General features: G+C 37.9%; 1 protein-coding gene across 3 annotated transcripts in view; it reads left to right on the top strand.

Moving 5' to 3' along the window:
• Window positions 1-25,558, top strand: part of PARD3B (par-3 family cell polarity regulator beta) — a 977,181-nt gene that overhangs the window by 790,487 nt on the left and 161,136 nt on the right. For all 3 annotated transcript variants that reach the window (XR_009055026.1, XM_057744363.1, XM_057744365.1), the window contains exon 20: window positions 16,709-17,011. Coding sequence is in view for 2 of the 3 variants with exons in the window: in XM_057744363.1 (XP_057600346.1) it covers window positions 16,709-17,011 (303 nt within the window). In the remaining variant the exon portion in view is untranslated. The remainder of the gene's footprint in view (window positions 1-16,708; window positions 17,012-25,558) is intronic.

Below are 25,558 nucleotides of genomic sequence, written 5' to 3'. Positions count from 1 at the left end.
GAACTTCTAAAATGGTTTTTTCCCCGTGTTCCATCCTTAACATGTACATGGGGGAGGGCCAGTTGCCAAGGACGCTCTTGGTGCTCGATCATCTCAGGCCTGGACCCGTATTAAGCAGACCCCATCCCTTTTGGAATTAGGAGGAACCTTAATTTTCAGATCTGATGGGCAAGCCTGTGGGTCTTCCACCTGGCACTCAAGTGTCCCCTGTCCTTTCCATCTAGTCTTGCATAGTTTTTAGTACATAGTAAACACTCAGTAAACATGAGAACCAAAGAAACCAAATTGACTAACAGGCCCCCTTTTTGGCATGTGTCTGGACTCCTGAGAATATTCTATATGGTTTCTCTAGGACAAAGTCACATTTTTAAAAGCCAAAAAAATGACCATCCTAATAAGCTTTGCAGAAAATAGAGTGGCTGAATAAAATATTTTTGCTGACCTTTGTAAAGTATCTTGCATAAATAGGATAGGAGGAGAAAGACTGTACTTTTTGCTTCTTTCTCCATCACTGGGGGAACATGACTTTTCATTTGAGTGCCCTTCACATGTTGGCTGGATGTAGACGGTGGGTATAAAGCATGTGTTTATCCTTGTCTCGGATGCAGTCCTGGTTCCACACCTAAAATGGTTTTTTCCAGGCCCTGTGGAAAGTATTGTTAGAGTTCTTCATGAGCCCAGAGTTCCTTTAAAGAAGATTCTGTGTGACCTGGGGGTGGACGTTCATGGCCTTGAGAAATCTGGCCTAAGAAAACAAAGGAAACAGCAGCATATGCTGTGTGGGTGTCCATGTTCCCAGCGCTTCAGCACATTGTTTTATGTGAGTAAGCTTTTAGAGGGAGATCAAAGACAGGTCCAGGAGGGCACTGCCCAGGTGTGAAATTCCAGGTGATAAAATGGAAGGAAAAGAAGAGTTAGAAGGGAAAGGAAAGGAAATGAAGCTAGTTTCCTTTGATTCTCTGTTTTTTTCCTGTTTCCTCCCCCAGGAAGTTTATGTAGACTTAACAATACCCCCAAACAGTCAACATTAGGGATCCATCCTCATTCTTTTCCATATGATGACAGCCACCACCATGTCAAAGGGCAGGCATTTATTTTTGCAGATATCATGCCTGGCAGGCCCTAGGATTAAAAAGTGCTATATTCCTGAGCGTTTTAATACAGAAAACTTACTTTTCCCTCTGCTTCCCACAGTGCTACAGATAGTGGACACATATGAACTGGGGGAATATGGAACACAAATAAGGCTATTTTTTGGCTACGCACAAATGTCGATCACAGTAAGAGTAAGAATAAAGCACATCAGGTTATGAGCTTTATCCCCCAGCAGAGCCTTCTTAAGAGCAGATTCTTATACCTTTTTCTTTAAGTGTTAGTTTGGTCAGCAACCTGGGAACATCTTCTAATGGCGCCAGTGCCTAATGACACCATTTGTAGGGGCCGGTATAGGATTTCTGTAAGGGCGCCAGGCATTGTCAGAGACTATAGTGCACACTCTGTCCCTAGGCCCTCCCCCTCCCCCACCTCTCTTTGGGGCTAATTTCCCAGTGAAAGCTAAAGATGTTTACGAAGCATTTCTGAGAAATTTATCCACATTATGAGAATACAAATTACAGGAACTCAGTACGTTAGCAATGGAGAAAGCGTAATGGGTCTGGGAAAGGTATAAATTTAAGGAAAATGTAAATTGCAATAATAGGAGAACCTTCTCTTGAAATGGTAGTATTTAGTAGCAGTGGGAAAGTACTAAATAATCTTACCACCTGACACTGTAAAACATGCAACCAGTAGGTAGGGAGTGAAAATTACTACCATGATTTTAGAATATGAAATATGTTCATTGTGAAATAGATAAAAACCCACTTGATGTGGACAGCTTGGTTGGTTCTTGGCTATGTGGGGTATGGAAATCTTTTCTGTGGTTGTCCCATCTAGGCAGAGAATCAATTAACCTCTCAGGCATATCCAGAATGAGGATGACCCGAGGCCACACATGACTCTCGCAGGCTTTCCAAGCTTCAATGCCTTGATCTGCTTTAACGAGTATCAGCACGCCCTTTGCCCCATGACATTTCGCCACCCGTGGGCACAGATTCATGTACATAATAATATCCATGAGACAGAGCATAATGTCCATGAGACATATCATAAATAGATTCATTTATTTACAAGACTGGTGATAAACTGTCCCATCAATCTAGTTCCCTTATGATATCAGGTCTAGCTTAGGCTGACAAGAAAAATGGACAGGACAAAAGGAGATCATTTAGAAAATGTTATAGATACCTGGGCAGGAATGAGAAAATGGTAAAAAATATTAATGCAGTTAAAATAGCTTTGTTGAAAAGAGGAAACATTGATCACAAAGATTACATGTAACTCTGTATTGGCTGGTTAGAAGAATAACGATGAGGAGGAGGAGGATAATAATAATACTAATAAACTGGAATTGTTCTTGGTCAGGTACACCTGCAGCTTGGAAATAACATTCATAAGGAAGAGCTGAAGACGCTGGGTCCATTCACTGAAACAAAGGATAAGTGTAGTGACCTAATTGCAGCTTCTATTATAAAAGCAGAAATGATAGCAGGACAAATTATCTCCACTGTCAAAAAAGAGAACTGTACAGCAGGTAGTTTATAATCGCTTTTAATGCTACTACTTCTTTTACGCTGTAGCTCTCCCCTGAAAACCCTTTTCTGACCTCCAATACTGTCACCACTACAGGTAGCAAACCTCCTCTTCTGCTGTCTGTTCATCTCTGGCTCTGTTGTTCAGGCTCACACAGTGGCAACAAAGAGAATTCCAGCGCCTCCATCTTCCTCACACTGGTCAAAGCAGCCAGAATTATACTGCTGACACATTCCGCATGAGATGAATCCATCAAAACATAGTGTGCAAAAGTAACAACGTCGTATAACGCTTTTGAGGGTAAAGTGTAAAGTGTGAAATACTACTGAATAATTTTAAGTGGAATTATGAAAGGCAAATAACAAACTCAGAAAAAAATATGCAACTTGTATCACAAAGAACTAATGTCACTACTACACAAAGGTCTTTGAAAAATCGAGGGGAAAAATGACAATCTGATAGAAAAATCAGCAAAAGATATGGACAGCTCGCAGAAGAGGAAATGAAAACCGCCCTTAAACATATGAAAAGATACTCAGCGTCACATAATAAGAGACAGGCTAATTAAAACTTCACTGAAATATCACTTCTCACCTAGGTTTATCAAATATCCCAAAGTTTGACAATGTACTCTGTTGATGAGACCATAGAGAAATGGGCCCCCTCCCACGCTACAAGTGGTAATGCAAAATAGAACAATTGTGGGAGGAAATTTGTTATAATCTAGGAAAATTATATGTGAGCTTCTCTTTGACCCAGCAATCCTACTTTAATGGCAAAAATATTTTACAAAGATTTGTCATTATAACATTGTTTGTAATAGCAAAAAATTGGAAATATCCAAATGTTCAAAAATATGTGATTTATTAGGGAAACAAAAGCATGTCCACACAGTAGGCTACTGTGAAACTTTTTTTTAAATGAGAAGGATCTGTTTACTTTTTCTTCTAGATACTGCCATGTGAAAAGCAAAATGTAGAAAGGAATGCTAAGTAATCTACCTTTTGTGTGAGAAAGATGGGATATAAATATATAATACTGTTTGCTTTCATTTAAAAAAATATATATTGCTTAAGACAGAGAAGACTGTTGAAAGCTGTATACCTACATGTTGTATACAATTGAATTTGGAAATCTAAATGTTTTACATACTTACCAAATGAAATTAAACTCAAAAAAACCCAAAAGAAATCCCTAAAAATGGAAAACAAACCAAAATGGATAATCTAACAAATTGGTTGCATAGTGACTCAGGAAAAAGAAATTCTTGATGTGATGTGGAACACAGCATTTTGATTCTACATATTTAGCGGGATATATTCTAACAAAAAATGAAGCCATGAGCATCTTAAACTTCATTCAGTAGTTTGTTAGTACCATTAATATTGTTTCAAAACAATATGTATTTTAAATCATATATATGATAATACAAATAAATACTTATGTCATTGGTATTAAGAATCAAGGTTTTTCATTTTTAAAAAAAAAAGAAATAAATATAAAAAATTTTAAAGTAACATTCTGTAATGTTAAATGTGAATCAGAAATATTAGCCTGAACTTGTGCTGGTTTTCAAAAAGATGTATTTCCTAGCTCTATCCATAGGAAAGTCACAGAGGCAATGATAACCCAATGCCAGGGAGCCCTCCTAGAGCTCAGATTGTGTTCTCTGGATATCATTTACCACTAACAAGAGAGTTCCAGGGAGAAATGGCTGCTTTCAGGATAGGGACACAAGATACTCACCATGAACCTGGGACAGCTTGTTTGTCAGAAAGCGAGGAAGCCATCAGTGACAACTGGGTCAAGTCAAAAGGACAAAGAAGCCAACATAAAGCAGTCCCCAGTGACAGAATATGGGACAATGTGTGCAACAAAGTAAGGAATGCAATTGATTGAAAACCCTAAATCTGTATTTTTTAAAAACATAAGTTCATAATGATATTCACAACCCCTTACCACCCCTAAAAAGGTATCTAACAACTCATTGGTCACTATTGGAAATACCTAGGATACTTACTCCTTACTCTGACTCAGCAGTTAAAAGTAATTAAGCATTCATTCTGTCTTCTTTGTACTAGGTATAATTTAGGATAATCAAAACACCCAAAACTTTGCAGGAAAGTTTTTCTTTGCAAACAAATTCCAGCTAATAAATGTAAAGGGAATAATGACTTTTTAAAATTAACATTTTCAACCCCTAATGAAGTCATTAATTCAGGCAAAAATCATCAATGGAAGAAATGATTAAATGAGCGATTGATTGGGGAACTTTGCAGTGGAGACATCAATATCACCTTCATATCACTAAAGAAAGACAACCTGAGGTTGTTTACCTCCTGATATGACACAACGTAAAGCACATATACTGCCTTTAAGGTATTTGTATTAGTGTCCTAGGGTTGCTGTAACAAATCACCACAAACTTGACTTACAGCAGAAATGCATTCTCTTTAGTTCTTTCATAGAGCAGAAGTCTGAAATCAAGGTGTCAGCAGAGTTGTCTCCTTCCGGAGGCTCTGAGGGAGAATCCCTTTCACACCTCTTTCCTAGCTTCTGCTGGCTGCCAGCAATCCTTGACATTCCTCGGCTTATAGATGCTTGACTGAAATGTCTGCCCCCATCTTCACGATGCCTTTTCTCCTGATTCTTCTCTGTCTTTCCTCTTTGAAAGGACACTTGCCATTGGACTTAGGGCTCATTTGGATAATTCCGGATATTCTCACCTTGAGATCTCTAGCTTAAGTACATCTACATAGACCCTTTATCCAAATACGGTCACAGTAACAGGCTCCAGGTGGACATAACTTTTGTAGAACCAACATTCACCTGCTACAGTACTCTTCCTCAAAAAGTTGAACCTGAGTCTGTCTCTAACTGCACTGTTTAGTATGGTAGCCACTAGTCACATGCAGCTGTTTAAATTTAAATTCAAATTAAAAATGTGTCTTTTAGTCACACTAGTCAGATTTCAAGTGCTCAGTAGCCACATGGGGCTACTATATGAAACAGCCCATGTATAGAACATTTCCATCATTGCAGAAAGATCTGTTGGGCAGTGCTGCTCTTGAGTTACGTTTCATAAACAGGAAATATGGGGGATGTAGGAATAAGTTAAATCACACTATGAAGAAGCAACCAAATCTAGCATGTGCAACCACCTACAGGACAGTCTGACTGGTTTCTGCAACAGTTCAGTGGCATGGAAAAATTAAAAAGCTGAAAGGAAAAAGAATACACTTCTATACAGGAAATGAGACTTAAGAGACATAAACAAATTCATGGTGTAGATAGATTTTGGAGCCTGATCCAAGTAAATCCAGTGGGAGAGACAGACATTTTGTAGGCGCTTGGGGAGATTTGTTTATGTACCAGGTAATAGATGACACCAGAGAATATTGTTAATTTTTAAGTGGGATAGGTAATAGCATTGTTGTTATATAATAAAATGTTCATGATTTATTTGATATACCTTCTGTGGTATATAGGAGATAAATGACTAGGTTTGGCTACAAAATACTTAGCAAAAAACTTTAAAGGAAAAAAATAGATGAAAATGTGGCTAAATCTTCATAATTATTGAATATACTGGGAGTAGGCATATGGGGGTTTATCTCTACGTGTGAGAATCTGAAAGTTTTCATTATAAATTTTTAAACATGCTCATGTTTAGACTATTTGTGGTTAATATAAATGAAAGAAACATTAATTTTGAAGCTAAACACTGGGTGGAATTCAAGAATGCAATTCCTGCCACTTAATAAAATGTGAGCTCTTAGACAAAATACTGAACCTCTCTGGACCTCAGTTTCCACATCTAGAAAATTGGGACTTTTGTAGCTTGTGAAAATTAAGTTATACAGTCATGGGAGAGGGGAATCACAAATATTATTAGTGTCTGTTTTTCCTATTGGATAGATGAAGTACTGGATAGGATGGGCTCTTGTGTCAGGTACAACCTTCCTAATTTAAAGTGTTTGGAGGGCATGTTTTGTTTTCTTTTGTTTTGTTTTGTTTTGTTTTGTTTTGTTTTGTTTTGTTTTTGGCCACACCATGGCACACTGGAGCACAGAGTCTTAACCGCTAGACCACCAGGGAAGTCCCAGTGGAGGACACTTTATAGAGTATCTTAAAGTTCCAGTTTTAGGTGCCTCGTTAGTGCAGTAGGTAGAGCTGTCAGTCTCATAAAATTCCAGTTTTATTTTTAGCTCATGGATCCAACCACTTCTTACCATCTCCATTGCTACATCTTCATTCAAGCCTTCATTGCTTGAAACCTCCCATTGGCTTCCTGCCTCACTGAGAGTAAAAGCCAAAATCTTTACCAGGGATCTCAAGGCCTGCCTGGTCTAGGCCCCCATTTCCTCTCTGGTCTCTGACACCTTACTCCCTCACAGTGGCCTCCTCCCTGGTTTTGGTACTTTCCTGCCTCAGGGCCTTTGCACCTGCTATCCCCTCTACCTGAAATACTTTTCTCCAGTTATCTGTACAGTTTCACCCTCCTCTTCTTCAAGTCTTTAAGTTAATATTCTCAGTGGTGCCATTCCTTAACACATATTTAAAAGTGTAACCCTCCTACAAAACTCCTACCACCTTGCCCTATTTTATTTTCCTCTATAGTACTTACTACCATCTAATATTATTTTTTATTTTACTTATTTTTTGTTGTATGTTTCTGTCTCCCCTGACTAGAATATAAATTCTACAAGGGCAAAGGTTTATATGCACTGATAAATCCCAAGCATCAAGAACAAAACCTGAGACATGTATGTGTTCAATAAATATTTGTTGAATGATGAATGCAGAAACTTGTAATAGGCTTAAAACAAGTTGTCTAGTCTTTAGAGGATGTTTTTATGGATCAATAACAATATGTATTTATCAAAATCAATAGCTGGCTATTAAATTGGTACTTTGGGAGTGTTTAAATTGTGTAAAAAGGGGTATGTTTCCTTAAGCAATTTAAATATTTTCTGAGCAATCACACTCATTCTGTTAATTTGTTATGATAACAGTTACTTTTAGGTAATACATTTAAAAAGGAATTATATATAAGTAAATTTAGCATTAATGACTCCAGATGTGTTAGATCTTGTCACGTGGATTTTAAAAGGAATAAATAACATAATTGGCATTTTTAGCTTTTATTTTTGTTTTCTGTTTTAAGTTTTTTAATTGAAAAGTATTTACGTGCAATGAAGTATTAAAGTCTTAAGTAAACAGAAGAATATTATCTACTCTATTTTGATGCATTATATTCAGATACAGACTATTTCTATCACTCAAGAACTTCCCTCATGCCCTTTCCCATTCAGCAACCCCTCACTTTGTGAAGCAGCTGATCAGATATCTATCATCATAGGGTTGTTTTGCCTGATCTAGAGTTTCTTATAATTGGAATCATATAGTAAATTCTTTATGTCCACTTTCTTTCACTAAGCATGATAATTTTGAGATTCACCCCTATTCTTGAGTATTTCAGTAGAGTTTATTTTTTAGTTTTTATATTCTATTGTATGAATATACTATTATTTGGTTATCCATTCTCCTACTGATGAATATCTGAGTTATTTCCATTTTTGGCTTTCATGAATAAAGCTACTACTGGACATTCTTCAATGATTTTTGTGGAAATACGTGGTCATTTCTCTTGCATACGTACCTGAGAGGTAAATTGTTGGGCCATAGCTTCAATGTATGTCTAGTTTTATGACAAACTCCCACGTCTTTTCCCAAAGGGATTATGCCATGTTATATGTCCACCAGCCATGTATGAAAGTTCTAGATGTTCCACATCCTTTCCAACATTTGATGTTATCATTCTTTTTCATTTTAGTAGGGGTATCTCATTGTGGTTTTAAAGATTGATTTATAATGCTGGGCATTTTTTCATTTGCTTATTTGGCATTTCTAGATCCTCTTTTGTATCTGTTGAAGCCTTTTGCCCAGTTCTAATTGGGTCATTTTCCTTTTTATTATTGAGTTACAATTTTTTTTCAATATATTTGATACAAGTCCTTTGTTAGACGTGTGTGCTGCAGATATTTTCTCTCATTTGCCTGTCATTTTCTTGATTTGTTTGAATAAGAAGGTTTTGATTTTGATAAAGTCCAGCTTACCAATTTTTTCTTTTATGGCTCATGCTTTCTGTGTCCTCTCTTGGCCTACCCCACGGCTGCGAAGATATTCTTTTTTGTTTTACTCTAATAGCTTTATTGTGATAGCCTTCATGTTCAGGCCTATCTTCCACCTTGAATTGATTTTTGTTATGGTATAATGTAGGGCACAAGATTCTTATTTCCCTTATGGATATCTAGTTTTTCCAGTACCACTTGTCGAAGAAGTTGTCCTTTCTTAATAGAATTTTTTGGCACCTTTGTTGTAAAGCACTTCACTGAATTCATGTGAGTCTGTTACTGCTCTCTGTTTTCTGTTCCATTCATTTATTTGTCTAACCTTTGGCTTGATTATAGAAGCTTTATAGTAAGTCTTGAAATTAGTAGTGTTAAGTCTTCCAACTTTATTCTTATTTTGCAAAATTGTTTTGGTTATTCTTGGCCCTTTAAATTTCCAAATAAATTTTAAAATCACGTAAGTATGGAAAATAAACCTGCTAGGAATTTGGTTGGGATGACATTGAGCCTGTAGAACAATTTGGATGAATTGTCATTTAATAATTGAGTTTTCTTATCCACAAACAAGATATAACTCTCCATTGATTTAGATTCTCTTTAATTTCTCTCATCGGTATTTTCTTGTTTTCAGTGTCCTTTCTTAAATTTATCCTTAATCTCATAATAGTCTTTAATCCTATTTTAAATGGTATTGTTTTCTTGCTTTTATTGTCTGATTACTATTAGTATATAAAAATGCAATTGGTTTTTATATCCAACTTGTATCACACAATATTAACAATAAAAGCTATAATTCAAGAAAATTCTCTGATATAAAATTTAAAAGTATATGTAAAAGTACATACTGAAAGAGTTATGAAACCAAAATGACTCTTCTAGTAATATTATTAGACTTTAAAGAAAAGCAAATAAAATAATTTGACCAGATAAGCAAGAAGAGAACGTTATTATAAGTAATTTATGACAAATAAAATTAGATTGTCATCCAACTTTTTATCAGCAACACTTTGTCATAGAAAATAGAGAATGGAGTCACACATTTTAAATATTCAAGGGAAAAAGTGAGCCAGTAATTTTATATCCAGCAAAACTGGCTTTCAAATATAAAGGGCATACTTTTGTCAACTTAAGAAGCACTATCTCATGAGCTCTTCCTGAGGAGTAAATGATTGCACGTTTATTGGCATTAGGACTGTGGTCTTAATGAGTTACTTATAGAGCTAAGATTAAATGATAGTTAAATAGAAGTATAGTATGTAGCAGCTATACGCTTCAACAACATAGATATAGTACAACTGCAAAAATGGAGGGATGAGGGGAAGAGCTTATAAAAAGAGAAGTTTAACTTGTTTTAATAATCATACTGGTGGTGCTATTGATATTGTTATTTTGAAACTTACATGTGTAATATAGAGTAAAGCAAGTTGTAACCATGTGCTATGTAGTTCCAGCATTTTCTGTGGCTTAAGAAGCAGGATTTTTAACATAGAGGAAAGGAGATACATATATAACATAGATGCGCTTGTGATGAAGAGGGAACACATGGAGACCTTCTGGGGTATCCCACAAAGGTCTAGTCCTTGACCTCAGTAATAGTTACAAACGTGTTTGCTTTATACCAGTTCCTTTATCCATAGATTTGTTTTGTATGAATTTCTGTATCTTTCATTTTATAATAAATGGTTAAACAAAAAAGTTGTAATAGGATTTTCCTCATCCTAAATTTTAATATTAGGCAAACTTATGTTACATAAACCTAGTAGAAATTTGCCAGTAGCTTTTATTAAGTGTGTTACTTTTGTCGGGGAGCAGTAGGTGGATAACTCAAACCAGTGCGTCCCACCACTTCAGACTTAACACCCCAGCGTTAAGTAAATTATGTGTTTCTGTGCCCTTTTGCTTGTGTCCCTCTCTCTGACTGAGTGCCTCACACCATCTCTTCCCGCCTCCTGAAACAAGTTCCTTCAAAGCCCGGTTCCTGTGGCACTGCCTTCATGATTCTTCCTCAGAACCCTTAAGCTGAATTGACTCTTACCCTTTGTGTGTGCAGTAACTTTGTTTTCCAATGAATTGTTATTACTTGTTTATATCTCCCAATAATGAGCCAGGGACCGATCATTGTTCCTTTCTTCTTTCTGGTATGCAGTATAACATCAGTAACTGTGAGTGAATACATCAATCAGCCAAAATTAGCAGAAAGAAAAACATGACACTCAAGGAGCTTGTAGCCTAGTTCTGGAAACAGAATATCCAGAAATGAATCAATGAAAGATTTTTCTTTTGTTTTGTTTTTACAAAGTAATATATAACACTTGCAGGTTAATGGAGAATTTACTGGATACATGAGTTGGAGAGGAGGAGAATTACTGAGGTCTATGGGAGCTGTAAATGAGTAAGTTTAGCCTTAATTCTAGAGAAAACTAGAATTGAATAGTTAATTAGTGGAAAATGGATACTCAAGGCCAAACCAGTTGATTTGGGAGGGAGCAAACAAATGTTCAATGAATAGTAATTTGAAGAAAATTATTATCATAACTGAGTTGATGATGGAGTCATGAGAAACCAGGTTTGGAAAACAAAGGATGCCCGCTGGTACCTGTTTAGTATTTTGTTTTGTTCTGTTTCAATTTTGATTTTCTACAACAGTCAGTAAGTAGTTGTTAGGGACTTTTTATATTTTTAAAATTTTTTAAGGTATCCTAAAAATATATGATATAAAAATTCAAATAGTATACCTTCAGTTCCACTTTCCAGAGGCAACCATGTTTATGATTTTTTTGTGTATATTTCAGACATTTCCTATGCGTGTACTAAGATACGTACATATATCATACAAATGTTTATGACTCTCCAGAGCCATATGTATGTCTTACTTCTTTTTAGTACAGGAGTAGCATGACCCTATTTTTAAATTGCACAATATTTAATTTCCCCTATTAATGAACATTTAGGTTGTATCTTATTTTTCACCATTATGATAGCACATAGTATGTTTTTCTTTTCTATCACATCTGGGATCCTTTAGGTATAATAAAGAAATATATTCTATTTTTATTTATTCTCATAACAGATAAATCTTATCTTTTGTTGCTCTCTTTTTTACTGCTCCCTCTGTTTTCTATTTTCTACTCGATGGTTGGGGTTTTGTTTTGTGTGTTTCTCTTCTGCTAATTCATTGTTTTATTGGGTTTTTTGTAATTGTATTTCATATATGATGACCCCTGTTTCCTGATTTATCAACTTTAAGTGGCAACTACTGATGCCTGCTTTAAAAGCCGAGAAAATAAATTTGTTGAGTATTAATGCTTTCTCCTAAATCACCTCCTTATTAGCTTCTGATTTTCATATTGATAGTTTTGTATCATGAGTTTATAATATTTACATTTTTCTGTAATTATTCTTCTACAAATGTTTAGCCTTCGTTTTATATTTAAATGAATGTTTTGCTCACCTCCACACCTGTCACTCCCCAGCTTTGCTGGGCTGAATTCTTCATTTGGATTCAATTCTTGGTTGGCTGCTCTTCATTATTAAGTAGTTTTTCAAGATGAGCCAACAAGTGTTAATATTCTCTTGAGTTTGTGAATGTTTGGAAATGTTTTTCTTTTGTCTCTATTCATGTTTGAGGCCAGCCTGAATTTGCCTGGATTTTTATTTATTTATTTATTTTGAGATTTATTTATTATTTATTTATTTATCCATTTTTGGCTGCATTGGGTCTTCGTTGCTGCACCTGGGCTTTCTCTAGTTGTGGTGAGCAGGGGCTACTCTTTGTTGCAGTGCACGGGCTTATTTTGTTGCGGAACATGGGCTCTAGACATGCAGACTTCAGTAATTGCGGCACATGGGCTCAGTAGTTGTGGCTCGCGGGCTCTAGAGCTCAGGCTTGGTTGTAGTGGTGCACGGGCTTAGTTACTCCAGGGCATGTGGGATCTTCCCGGCCCAGGGGTGGAACCAGTGTCCCCTGCATTGGCAGGCAGATCCTTAACCCCTGCGCCACCAGGGAAGTCCTGCCTGGATTTTTAGATGACTTGATTTTTGTCTTGACACAATACTTATGCTTACCACATGCAGTAACCCCTGATATTTTCTCTTTTATTATGTTTAATTTTCTAAGTGCTTGTTATGACCCATTAAGTTAATTTCATGTTCTATGGTGTTTAATTTCTTTTTTTTTTTTTTTTTAGAAATCTGTACTAAAATATAGTATTATATGACAGGGCACCAGCCACTTCAATTCCATATGTTCTCTCAAAATATCTTCTTGTCTGGTCTGCTGGGTTCACTGCCCTGAGGGCTTGTTTTCTATGGCCTTCCATTTGGGGAGAACAGATCACCCTAACAAGAGATCAGCCTGCTTAGTGAAGCTTCTTAGATACTTTAAGGTTTATTTTGCTGGGTTCGTGTTTGTTTACCTCTGCTCTGCTCATCCTGCCCTGTCAGCTACAGAGCGGGTTCCTGCTTCTTTTCTCTTCTCCCCACATACCTCCATGAAGTGTCTTCAGGGTGGAAGGAAATTTCTCTCTCAGAGGAAATCTGTCTCTTCTAGCCCTGTCTCTCCTTCATTCTGAGTTTGGAATCTCACAAAGATTTACCCTACAATTCCAATGTTCTACCCCTGTCTTCAAACTCTGTTTTTCTAAGTAAAAGTTTGTCATCTGTAGTCCTGTGAACTCTCTCTCATACTTTCAGTAAAATGTCTACCTTGCTAGAGACAAATGTATATATCAACTCTTGACATACTACCCCTTTCAGATTGAGTTCGAATTTCATTGCATGTTTTAAGATTATGGCTGTATTCTAATTATATTGTAGATGGAATATGCTTCCCAATTTCTCAATTGTTCATTCATTTAGAGTTCAGGGAACAAAGTAAAATAACCGTACTCTTACTCTGTCATCTATCACACTCTTCTGTTAGAGATCCTTGATCCCACAGAGATGTGATAGAAATGCTCTTTTGAGGAAGATTATTCTAATCACCTTTTAAGGTATAGATTAAAGTGGGATGTGGTAATGTATCAAAAAAATCTTAGAATAATCTAGTCAGTACAATCTAATAGGACTTGCTGCAATGATAGAATTAGTTTATATTTTGCACTGTCCAATATAGTAGTCCCTAGCTTATGTGCCTGTTGAGCCCTTGAAATGTGGTTTGTGAAACTGAGACACTGAATTTTAAATTTTTTTAAAATTTAAATTCCAGTTAATTAATTGCAATTTAAATTTATATAGGATCATATGGTTAATGGCCACCATATTGGACAGTGCAGATCTAGGCAATATAAAGCCTGAACACCAGACTGTGGCTAAAGAAATGGAACTGAAAGAGGCTATCTAAGAGGTATAATGGAAAAAAGAAGCATAGTGGTTTTAAGGGGAAGAGAGAGGGAGGAGACTTCAACAATTGTGCTGGAGAGAATGAGGAAACTGGTGGTACCATCCAATAAAAAGGGGATATTATCCAGGGCTATTTGAAAAAATAGATATTTTAACAGGCTGAGTGCCCAGGGGTAAGGAGACATGCACGTGGAAATGACTGTAAACAGAATTCTCACACTGAATTGGGACAGAGGGAGGTCAAAGCAACGGAAAAAAAAATCTGTTTCCTTGACATTTCTCTCTTGAGAGAGTCTTTTCTGCTTTCATACACCCCTTTGCAGAGATTGCCCTGTCCTCCCCCACATGGAGAGATCCTGATATATGGCATAATAATGACGGTTCAGAGAAATGACTATTTCACCTACTGAGTGATTAATATGAAATTAGTTACTGAAACACTCAGTGGCGCAGAGAGGATCAAGGAGAAATTTAGTTTTGTTTTAGAAAGGAGAAGTACAAGATAAAATACTGCTTTGCATACATGGAGTACTTTTCATCCGAGAATCTTTACGTACTCTGCAAGCTTAATTAATGAGAAAACCCCTAAGAAAGAGAAGTGATGAAATAAGGAACACAGATTCTAGTGTTCTATTTCTGTGATTTTTAAAAATCAAGCTTGGTGTTTTCCTCTTTCATTAATGCAGAAGTGTGGCCCTGTGTGGCAGCCATGAGATGTTCATCTTTCTGCTGAGTGATTTCTCTAGAAGGCATCCCACTTAGGTGGAATAGTAACCACACAAAATCCCACCCCCTAACTTTATTGATGTTCTGTGCTCTATTTGCAATGGAAATCCATCCCTATCATCACACTGCAGCAAGCATCCTCTGATAGTCCAGTCTGCACTATCCCTGGAAAGATTGTTTTGTTGCAGAATGGGAGCAGGTCATCTTTTTCATCAAAAATTATTCAAAACAAACAGCCATGAATCTGGGACGAACATGCATTGAAAGAGGACAGGCAGGGCCTCTTAACGGGTACCCTACTGTGTAATCTTCCTTTCATCTTCATTCAAAATCCCTTAGAGATTCAAGCTCCCCTTTGCACAAAATATAAATTCTTCTCATTACTTATGTGTAGGGTACATGATTTGACCTAGTCAAAAGAGATTTGCAATGATGTATCCTGGCATTAATTTTCATCTGTTGTGACTGGTTTTTTTGTCCTATACCTTCTTCTTCATCTTTTTATTTTTCCTTCCTCCTCTCTACTCAAAGAAAAAAAAAAGCCATTCTGCCAAAAGGGAAAATACCTTGAAAGATCGTGGCTTTTAAAGATTTTTACAAAGATTTTGATGTTCTGTAAAATAAAACTGGCTCCCATGTGCAAAAACAGCTGTTTTTATTCGAAGAGGAAAAGATACTGAGAGAATTCAGTTTTGGTTTTTTCGCTCATCCAGGCCTTCAATATATATTTCCTGGCATATATAGATCTTTCACTTCTAGCCTACAGTACTCTCATATTCTCTGAGACCACGTCTTCAGATTTATCTCCATCCTTTATTGAGTCTTTCTTTCACCACCTGAGCCAGCATCATCTTATTTTTCTCCTCCTGTACACAATGTACCTTGTTTGCCTGACGACGTGAGGTTACATTCTTTCCTCATTAGTGGAGAACAACTCCTGACACCATCAGATCACCATCGTCCAATAAGAGGTCACAGTGACCTTTCCATTTTAACATGTAACTGGGAATTTAGGAGATCTGGTCTAACACTTTCCAGATTAAATGTCAAATTCTCAAAATTCAGATGGATTTGGAATCCACCTAAGTATATTTTTCTGCTCCCATTCCCGGTAGTCTACACAGTACACTGATTAGCAGTGGCATTTTGTAATATCACTAAAGGCTTTAGCACTGTGGAGTTCTGCCAGTAATGGTGTTTAATTCACTTATATGTGCCAATTCGTCTCTGTCAGGAGCCTATTAATTTCTTCACTATTTTACTCTGTCCCTAGCCCCTGTATAATGAAACACAATGATCCCCATTTGTGTAACCAAAAAACTCAGCGTCTCTTATAAATTATCTCTGATCCCACTGCTTTTAGTGACCAAAAAGCCTCTGTATTTCTTTTTCACATTTAAATCAGTTTTGGAGGCTCTTTTCTTTAGAAGAATACACTAGAACTCGAAGGCACCAAATGATGACATACATAGACAAAGTATAAGATTCTAATGGGCTCCTTAACATGCATCCCTGTCGTAAGGCAGACTTCTATAATATTACACCAAGATGGACTGTTCCCATGAGCACAACCCATTTATAGGGGGGAAATGTTAATGAAAATCAGCCTCTGACTCTGCAATCAGCCCAGTCATCAGTGGGCAGGATGTTAAAATACCTATAGTATTGCTATAAAGGTAAAAGCGCTATGACAAATAAAGGTCAGAGATATGAAATTAATCCTGTGGAATCTACTATTGGCATTTCTGCATGGTGTGATCTTGAGTATCCAGGAAAGTGACAGTTATGACTGACGAGGAGGAATTAACATAGATTCAGGAGAGTCTATCATTGTATCAGCATATAAACTCACACATATCTTATTCTCCATCTTTCAGGATTGGAGCAAAACATCAGGAGCTGAGGGAGAAGCAGGCCAGAGGTCTTATTGATTACGCTGCTAGTGCGATTGGATCACTGCATGATATGGACGATGATGAAGTGGACCCCAACTATGCCAGAGTGAACCACTTCCGGGAACCATGTGCACCAGCTAATGTCTATAGGTCTCCATCTCCCCCTCGGGCTGCACCACTGGGATACCCTCGAGATGGCCGTCCACTGTCTCCAGAGAGAGACCACTTAGAGGGTCTCTATGCCAAGGTCAACAAGCCATACCATCCACCGGTGCCAGTTGACAGGTAATATAACTTATTGAAAGATGAATGTAGTTTTAATTCAGTAAGTTTCAAATCATCTCCACTGCTGAAGCAGATAAAAATATATCCCTCAATCTATTAAAACGGAAATGACATAGTACCCTTGACAGGTGCTATGCTTTGACCTACCCATAAGGTATCAGCCATCAAAAATAAAACAATTGCCAGTTATAAGGTGGCATGAATGGATAGTAGTAGCTGAGTTCATGAGGCAACAGAGAGCAATTTTTGAAGGAATATTGTAACAGAGAGCTACTGATAAAAGCTTTGAAGGAATATTGTCCTTCCTCCTAAGAGCCCTACTGTAAAAGACTTATTCAAGAAGATGGCGAGACACTTGGAGGTGAAGAGTCAGAGAAGAGAGTGTTGACTTCTAAGTAGGTGTCATTATAGATAGCCTCAGAATCGCAGAAGACTTTGAAAAGATTGGGATTTTCTACTGAAAGCATATGTGATCCTGCATAGATATTCACGGGTGATCAGAGGTAGAAAGGAGATAATCTTGGCAATAGGCGTTTGATGAAGTAGAGAAAGATAAGAGGTGACAAGGCCAAGGATCTTTAGGTTTAGCAGCTGAGGAAAGAGATAATAGGACCATCTGTCAGTACAATTGAAGTAGGTAGGGAACAAGACGATTCCAACCCCACCTCCTGCCAAAAGCAAAATGCCTCATCTCTTGAAAGGCTGGTATGAGAGTGTTAGTCAGTATACATTGTTAGGTGACCCTTGGAATTACACACACAAGGAATGAGTTGACTGACCTTGGTTTAGTCTGCTGTAACTTGAAGCCTGGAGGGAGGAGGTGAGGGGGGAAGTGTGGCAGGCACAAAGAGCTCTCATTCTAGATGAAAAAAAGACTTGTTTTCCAGATTCCCTTTGGTCCTGACAACCACCCAGTCCCTATTAGTAGCCAGCTATTGTGTGGATAGCATGATATATCGTATATGTTTACCGTTTACATTTCCCCAGCTGGGTGATATTATGCACTTTCAATTAGGTTGGAGAGAGGAAGGAAAATCATGGTGTTTTTATGCAGACTGTAAAGTGCAGCTTCACAAGACTGATTACCTTTCAGAGCCTTTCCAATAACCAAGTGGGAAGGAAGGAGCAATTTTTAATCCTTACTGTCAAGCTTCCAGGTTGATAGTATTAAAGAAAGATGGTCAAGTTTTTCTTTGGGATAAAATGAAAATATAAATTCCTGTGACTGTGAGACAGCCATAACAAAACTGGTTAATTCGGAGGACTGATTAAGAGCTGACCTTTTTCTCCCAAGCCTCTGTAAGGGGTTGAATTTTTATCATGTAAATGGTAATACCAGGCATGAGTCTTTTCTGGCCCAGATGATAGCAAACCTTACCTTCTCTAAATCAGGTAGGTCTTCACAGCAAACCCCTTGGCAAGTGCCCTCTGCTAGAAGCCCAGTGCAGAAATGTTTCTAGGAACCTCCAAAACCAGTATTTCCAATTATAGTTCCATGAAAATTAATACTAAGCATTCTATTTTGAAATGTTTACTATTAAAATGCATGCAGAGAGTTCTGGGTTAAGCCACATCAAACAGGTTTTCTTATTTCTGTCTTCTTATCCCCAATGCATTATGAGCTAATATGCATTATAAGTCTCTAAGAGGAGCATACAACAGTCCACGCTATTACTCCTCATTTTTGTCACCTGAGGCTTATTTTTCTTTTCAGATCTTATGGCTATTCTTTGGAACACTAGGAGACTATATTCTGAAACTAATTTTCACCCACGTAGATTTGACCTGGGTAGAAATTTCTTAGGATAATTGTAACTGTAGCCACTATAAAATGTCATCAGAAAAAAAATGTTATTTACTGCCTAACCCAGACATGTTTAAGCAATATTCTTTCCTTTGGCTCAGACCTCTTTGTATTAATAAATGATCTAAAGTTCTTTCAGTGGAATTTTAGACAGTTATCATATTTTTGGATAACAGATCAAACTAACTCTGTATACTCAACATTATCTGTATTTTGCTCTTATCTTTAATCATATTTAAAAATTGTTCTCGTTCTTTCAGTCTTCAGCAGTTTTGGTCTTGGCAAATAACAGGCATTCAATAATGTTAGCTATCACCATCATCATCATCATTATTACTGGTTTTTATCAATGAAGTTCTGAACTTTCCAATATGCCTGGGTCCAGGTGAGTCTAAGTGAGTTGTTATGGCAGCATCCAGAACAGTGCCCATAAGCAGGAAGTCTGAGCTCTAACCCTACCTTATTTACAGTTAGAGGCCTGTCATTTATGTAGTCATCTGTACTGTCTTTCAGTCACTCAATAAGTGTTTGTTTGGCACCTACTGTGTTCTAGCTACTGTTGTAAGCTCTAAGGATGATACAAAGATGACTAAGATATGGTCCCATTCCAGAGAAAGTCATATTCCAGGGAGGAAGGAAGCAACACAGTTAGAAAGAGATTACTGCAATTTAATGTAAACAGAAGAAAAAGAAGCTTTTCTTTTCTAACTCTGCTCATGAAAGGTCTCCAAAAGGAGACCTAAGAATGAACCAGATACAGTAGAAAATTTGTTTTCCTTACAGACTAATTAGCACACACAGGAGTGAAGTGGTCGGAAAGAGTGTGCCCATTAGGGAAGCACAGAAGCACCAAGAACATGGAGGGTGGATGGGAATGAAAGTGAGAGGAGATGAGGCTGGAAAGCAGATTGGAGCCAGATTGTGAATGAATAGGTTCCATGCTACACTCACACTTATTGATTGGTGGTAGCTGTCTGCAGATCTGTGTTCAGAAGGGTTCTGAAGTTATGCTTGAATAGTGGTGTCTGCCCTGGGCTCCAGAAGGATGAGCAGTAGAGTGTGTGCAGTGGGTGATCCTGTGTACAGTGGGAGCCATGGAAATGCCATAATTAGGGAATGAGCTGATAGATCTGTATTTAGAGAAAATAACTCTGCCAGCTTGATGGCAGACAAAGAGGAAGATAGTTAGATGGTGAGATAAATTAAGATATGATTATAGTGGTGAATTACAGTGAGGGTCTGGGATAAGAGAGTGGCATTGGAGACAAGAGAAAATAAGAAATGACGAAAAACCTTAGCTTAAAACTAGGAGAAAGATGTTGAAGAGATCACAGAGGTAAGATTTTCAGATGCTTCAGAGAGATCATCAAAATGAGGACTAAAAAGAGATTTGGAATATGGCCACTAAGAGGATGTCAATTAATTTAGAGAGAATAATGTCAATAGCTAGATAGGAGGAGAGGGAAAATGACAATAAGAGTTAATTAGGAAGTCAGAACTTAGTGAGATTGTTGGTAAAGAAAGAGAAGAGTGGTTGTAGGAGGGAAGGGTTGCAATCTTGAAATTCTTTACATGACAGTATTTCAGAGCTAACAAGAGAATTCAGAGACCATCCTAAATAACCTTCTCATATTATCATTGCAGAAACTGAGGCCCAGAGAAATTGAGTAAGTTGTCCAAAATAACACAGCATGGAGTCAGGACTTTATTTATTTAGTGTCTACTAAGTGTAAGGAGTTCAGTCCTGGGTTCATCAGGGAATAAGGAGGAAGATGCCCACCTCTCCTCCGTATGGAGCTTGCCACCCACTAGATGCTACAAAGATGTAAACATGCAATCAGAACACAGTGTGAAAAGTGCTCCAGTAAGGGAAGCACAGGGTGCTCCTGAGGCTGGTGTTGTTGGGTAGGAGGCATAGGGAACAGTGTAGGTGAAAGCCAGGAGGTGAGAGGAAGCATGGGGTATTAGAGGAACTAGAGGAAGCTGAATAAAATAGAAAATAGAAACCTGAGTGAGGGGATTAATGACAAGAGATAGGACAGGAGGGTCAGAGAGCTGGGCAAAAGGCAGATGACAGAACCTGGTGGGCCTCCATGAGGAGACTGAACTCCATCCTGAGAGGTGGAGCTGGGTTCCTGGAGGGTTTAACTGTGAGATTTGGAATTCAACCCAGCCTAGGTAGTTGATCCTCACCTCATCTGCAAAAGGAAGGTTATATTGACTTGTTGCGATGGTTAAATACGATTTTACATTTTGCATTTTTTGGGTATCTGTATAAAGTATACCTCTGTTTGTTCATATATCTCTGTGTCAAAGGAACATGTCATATTGTATGGCTCTCAGTGGCTTCCAAATAGGGATAGCTTCTGCCTCTCACCTCCCTGCTTCTCGAGGGCTGGCGCTCAATTGTCAGCCCTTCTGAGAAAAACTTGTCTTATAAAGGATTCATCTTTACATGATAATGGTTAAAAAAGTCCCGACCACCATGACAGACTCAAAAGACTGTATTTGCACAGTGCTGTTTCTCCCAGGACTTGAACAGAGCATGGGTTAAGTCCTGTCCCCAAACCCTGACAACTACTTAGGGTTCATAACACATTAGGCTTCCTTTGCAATGCCAGCATTTAAAGCCTCCCACATATAGAAGCATTAAAGCCCTATGTCTGGGCAAGGATGGAATAGTCCCAAGTAGGGGCGATGGAAAGTGTGTGTGGCGCTTGACGCAGCTGAGGTTCTGCGTTACTCCGTGGGGTTGTTGGACAATTCTTTACTAGAGCTTGCCAGATGTGTTGCATCACACACCATATCAGTAAAAATGCTCTTGGGTGTTAACTCTCCAAAATATGTGTATTTGTTTCTAAGTGATATTCACTCATTTACCTTACTCGTATATGCATTGTAGAACACATACCAAATATAGAAATTCATAAAAGAATGAGATTTTTTTAAAACATAAGTAATAATTCTAATGTATTCTTCCTCCCCTCACATGGGGTGTACACAGCTCATTTTGGAGATGATTAGTCTCAAGTTAAGTCTTCATGGGGATGGGGACCTTGCCTGCTTTGGCTCACCATTTTCTCTACAATTCCCACAACAGTCTACATTTAATACATAATTTTTACTCCAAATAACATTTACCATAGCTGTTGGATCAACCTACCTGGACACAGGATATAAACCTCATTATCAGCCCTTCAGATATTTGAAGTGGCTGCTATGGCCACCTTCACTGACACGTATTTATTGAACTCCAAACGTGAGGCAGGCTCTGTGCTCAGAGCTGGCTTTACAAGGATGAAGAAAACAAAATGTGACCTTGAGAAGTTTAATCATTTCTTCAGTATAAACTCCCCTGGCTAGTTTAGTCACATCTTGTATTATAATCCGCATCTTTATCTTCTTGGTAGCCATATTCTGAGTACACTCAAGTCACTGAGCTCATGACTACCCTCTGTTGAGCATGCCATGTGGAACTGGAGGCTGTGTTTCAGATAAGGTCAGAGGAGCACAGAAGTTGATGGGGCTTTTACATCCTTTGGTCTTAATTTATTTATTTTTATTTATTTATGTTTGTTTATTCAGTTAGCTGTGTTGGGTCTTCGTTGCTGTGCGCTGGCTTTCTCTCTAGTTGTGGTGAGCGGGGTCTACTCTTTGTTGCTGTGCATGGGCTTCTCATTGTGGTGGCTTCTCCCATTGCGGAGCATGGGCTCTAGGCACACGGGCCTCAGTAATTGCAGTGCGTGGGCTCGGTAGTTGTGGCTTTTGGGCTGTAGAGCGCAGGCTCAGTAATTATAGGGCACCGGCTTAGTTGCTCCCCGTCATGTGGGATCTTCCCAGACTAGGGATCAAACTCGTGTCCCCTGCATTGGCAGGCGGATTCTTAACCACTGCGCCACCAGGGAAGTCCCCTTTGGTCTTAATTCTTTACACTTGTTACTGGGGCCTAAATTTTTCTGTCAGTTGTCATTATTGGCTCATCTTGCACCAAGTTAAATATTTGCTTGTTAGGTTTGGCCAGTTGTTGTAGCCAATAAAGATATTTTAAAGTATTGATTTTTGTCCTCCAATATATTAGCTATCCTTCCTCGGTTTATACCATTCTCATATTTAATCATTGTGGACGCGTATATGTCATCGATAAGATCATTGATCAATGTCAAGTACAATCCCTGCAACTCATCACTTGAGACCTCCATTAATCAACACTCCTTCAGATGTTCAGATAGCTATTAATCCACTGTACTGTTTACCTGGTGTGCATTTTTGGTTCATCCATGAACATCGTGGAAGACTTGTCAGATATCTTACTGATATTAATGTACACGTGTTTGTGAGAAACCCTTGATTTACCACTCTAGTAATCCTGACAAGAAAGGGAATTACTTGCTCTTGGTGAATCCTGGAGATAACTTTCTCTCCTCCAGGTTAGTGTCCATTGAGACTTAATTATGAAAAATAAATATTTCTATCATCCATGTGATACTAGGCACTTAATACCTGCTTACTAAATACTTATTTATTGACTGGTACATTGCAGCTGTGAAATTAAATTGGCAAACAACGCATAGGTCCTCAGTATTCCAGTTAAGTGACCTTGATCCTCCAGCAGATATTCACCAATTTTTGTAGGAAATTTCATTGAGCATCTCTTGTATTCCAGAGGTCATACAAAGAAATTTAGAGACTGTCCTTAACCTCATAGAACTAAGTCTAAAATCTGAAACTGTCTCATACATAATTATAATATATTCCATTAGAATGGAAGTGTATATAGGCTATATTATAAAAAAATCATGAAATTGCATATGCATTCAATTTGGGAAAGACCTGAGGCTATGGATTGGTCTTTCTAGGACCTTGCTTCAAATGTATTAATTTTTCAAAGCCTCATTTTCCTCACTGTAAAATGGGGACAAGGGTATACACTGTTTCCTATGAACTGTTTGTGGATTAAATGAAATTACCCCAGTGCCTAGAGTTCAATAAATGTTGACTATAACTTTTTAGGAATATTGTTAGACTATATATTGTTGAATTATATTTTATATTATTGGGCTGTATATCAATAAGTTTATTGAACAAAATATAACTATTTAGGAAGGTTATTGATTATATCTAGCTGTTGACTCTTAAAGTCATGGGTTTAGGAACGTGTTAAATTCCATGGTCACGTGGTTAATGGTTAATTCCTAATTTCAGCCCAAACTCCTGCTGTCATGTTTCAATTATCAGAAACAAAAAGTAGAAACAAATAAGCAAAAAAGACTGTGAGGAAAAAGGCAAGAAAACTAGAAAACAGCTCAGATTCTCTTAGACCAGTTGTATCATCTGCGTAAGTGAAGAGTGTTAGCTACTGTTTTTATTACACGTTTAGTTACTGTCAACTGTTTGTCAAAAATCACAACTCATTAGATGTCCCTAAACTTGTCATCAGAACTAATGCTGTCTTCCTGCCATGTTACTTAAGTGTCCATTTGGTACAGAGTTGGGCTCAATAGTAGTCCACAGAATGGACTAGCCAAATTTCTAGGGGCCCCAAAAGACCTGTCAATAACAACAGTGTGTCCAGTCAGATCCTGTTTGACTGTAAACAACAGAAACCCAATGGATGTATTTGTCACAACCTTTAAGGAATGTAGGTGGCCCTGGCCCTCATAAAGTAGCCTCTTTTCATTTTTTCCCTCTACTTTCCTGAGTAGCGAGGCCTTTTTCTGATGTTGCCTCATGATTCTCAGATGGCTGTTGCAGCTCCAGACTTCATGTCCACTTTCCAAGAATAAAGTAGGACAAAGGTGCAAATGGCCAACGACATGTGCCAGTCCAGTTCATCCCTTTGAAAAGATTTCCCAGAAGATCCCAACAACTTCTCACTGGCAAAACCTTTATTTATAAGTTTCTTGTAGTCACAAGCGGGTGCTGAGAAGTAGTGTTTCATCTTTCCAGTAAGCAAAGACAAGGGAGAAAGGCGTTCTAGTGGCTTTTAGGGAATCACACCATGGAATCCACCACAGATTGCCTCTAGATGATTTCTCTTCTTTTGTTTTTCACTTCCCATTAATAATGCAGAAATGATAGATTGATGCTACATAGCACTCTGTTCAAATATATTCTTACTAACTCATTGTGGAGGGCTATTCTTATAATGCAGACCCTCTTTTATAGCATAGACAGAAATATTTCAGTCTGAATAACTTCTTTTTTTATAAATTTATTTATTTACTTATTTATTTTATTGGTTGTGTTGGGTCTTCTTTGCTGTGCACAGGCTTTCTTTCTTTTTTTTTTTTTTTTTTTTTTTTAGTTGCGGTGAGTGGGGGCTACTCTTTGTTGTGGTGCGCAGGCTCCTCATTGCCGTGGCTTCTCTTGTTGCAGAGCACAGGCTCTAGGTGTGTGGGCTTCAGTAGTTGCAGCACATGGGCTCAATAGTTGTGGCTCACGGACTCTAAAACGCAGGCTCAATAGTTGTGGTGCACGGGCTTAGTTGCTCCACGACATGTGGGATCTTCCTGGAGCAGGGATCGAACCCGTGTCCCCTGCATTGGCAGGTGGATTCTCAACCACTGCACCACCTAGGAAGCCCCTGAATAACTTCTGATATCACTGAAGTAAAGCAAGCGGGGAACATACATTCTTAGTTTTCTAGAAAACTGAAAGCATACTGAAAAAGTATGTTTTGGGCAATTCGAAGACAGGATGATGAACAATAGAAGAGTGTTAAGAGGAAAGCATCACAGCCAGCT

The sequence above is a fragment of the Hippopotamus amphibius genome, chromosome 8 (genome assembly GCF_030028045.1).
Source record: "Hippopotamus amphibius kiboko isolate mHipAmp2 chromosome 8, mHipAmp2.hap2, whole genome shotgun sequence".
Lineage (NCBI taxonomy): Eukaryota > Metazoa > Chordata > Mammalia > Artiodactyla > Hippopotamidae > Hippopotamus > Hippopotamus amphibius.
The sequence above is the reverse complement of the archived record's forward strand: the minus strand, read 5'-3'. Positions and strand labels throughout refer to the sequence as shown.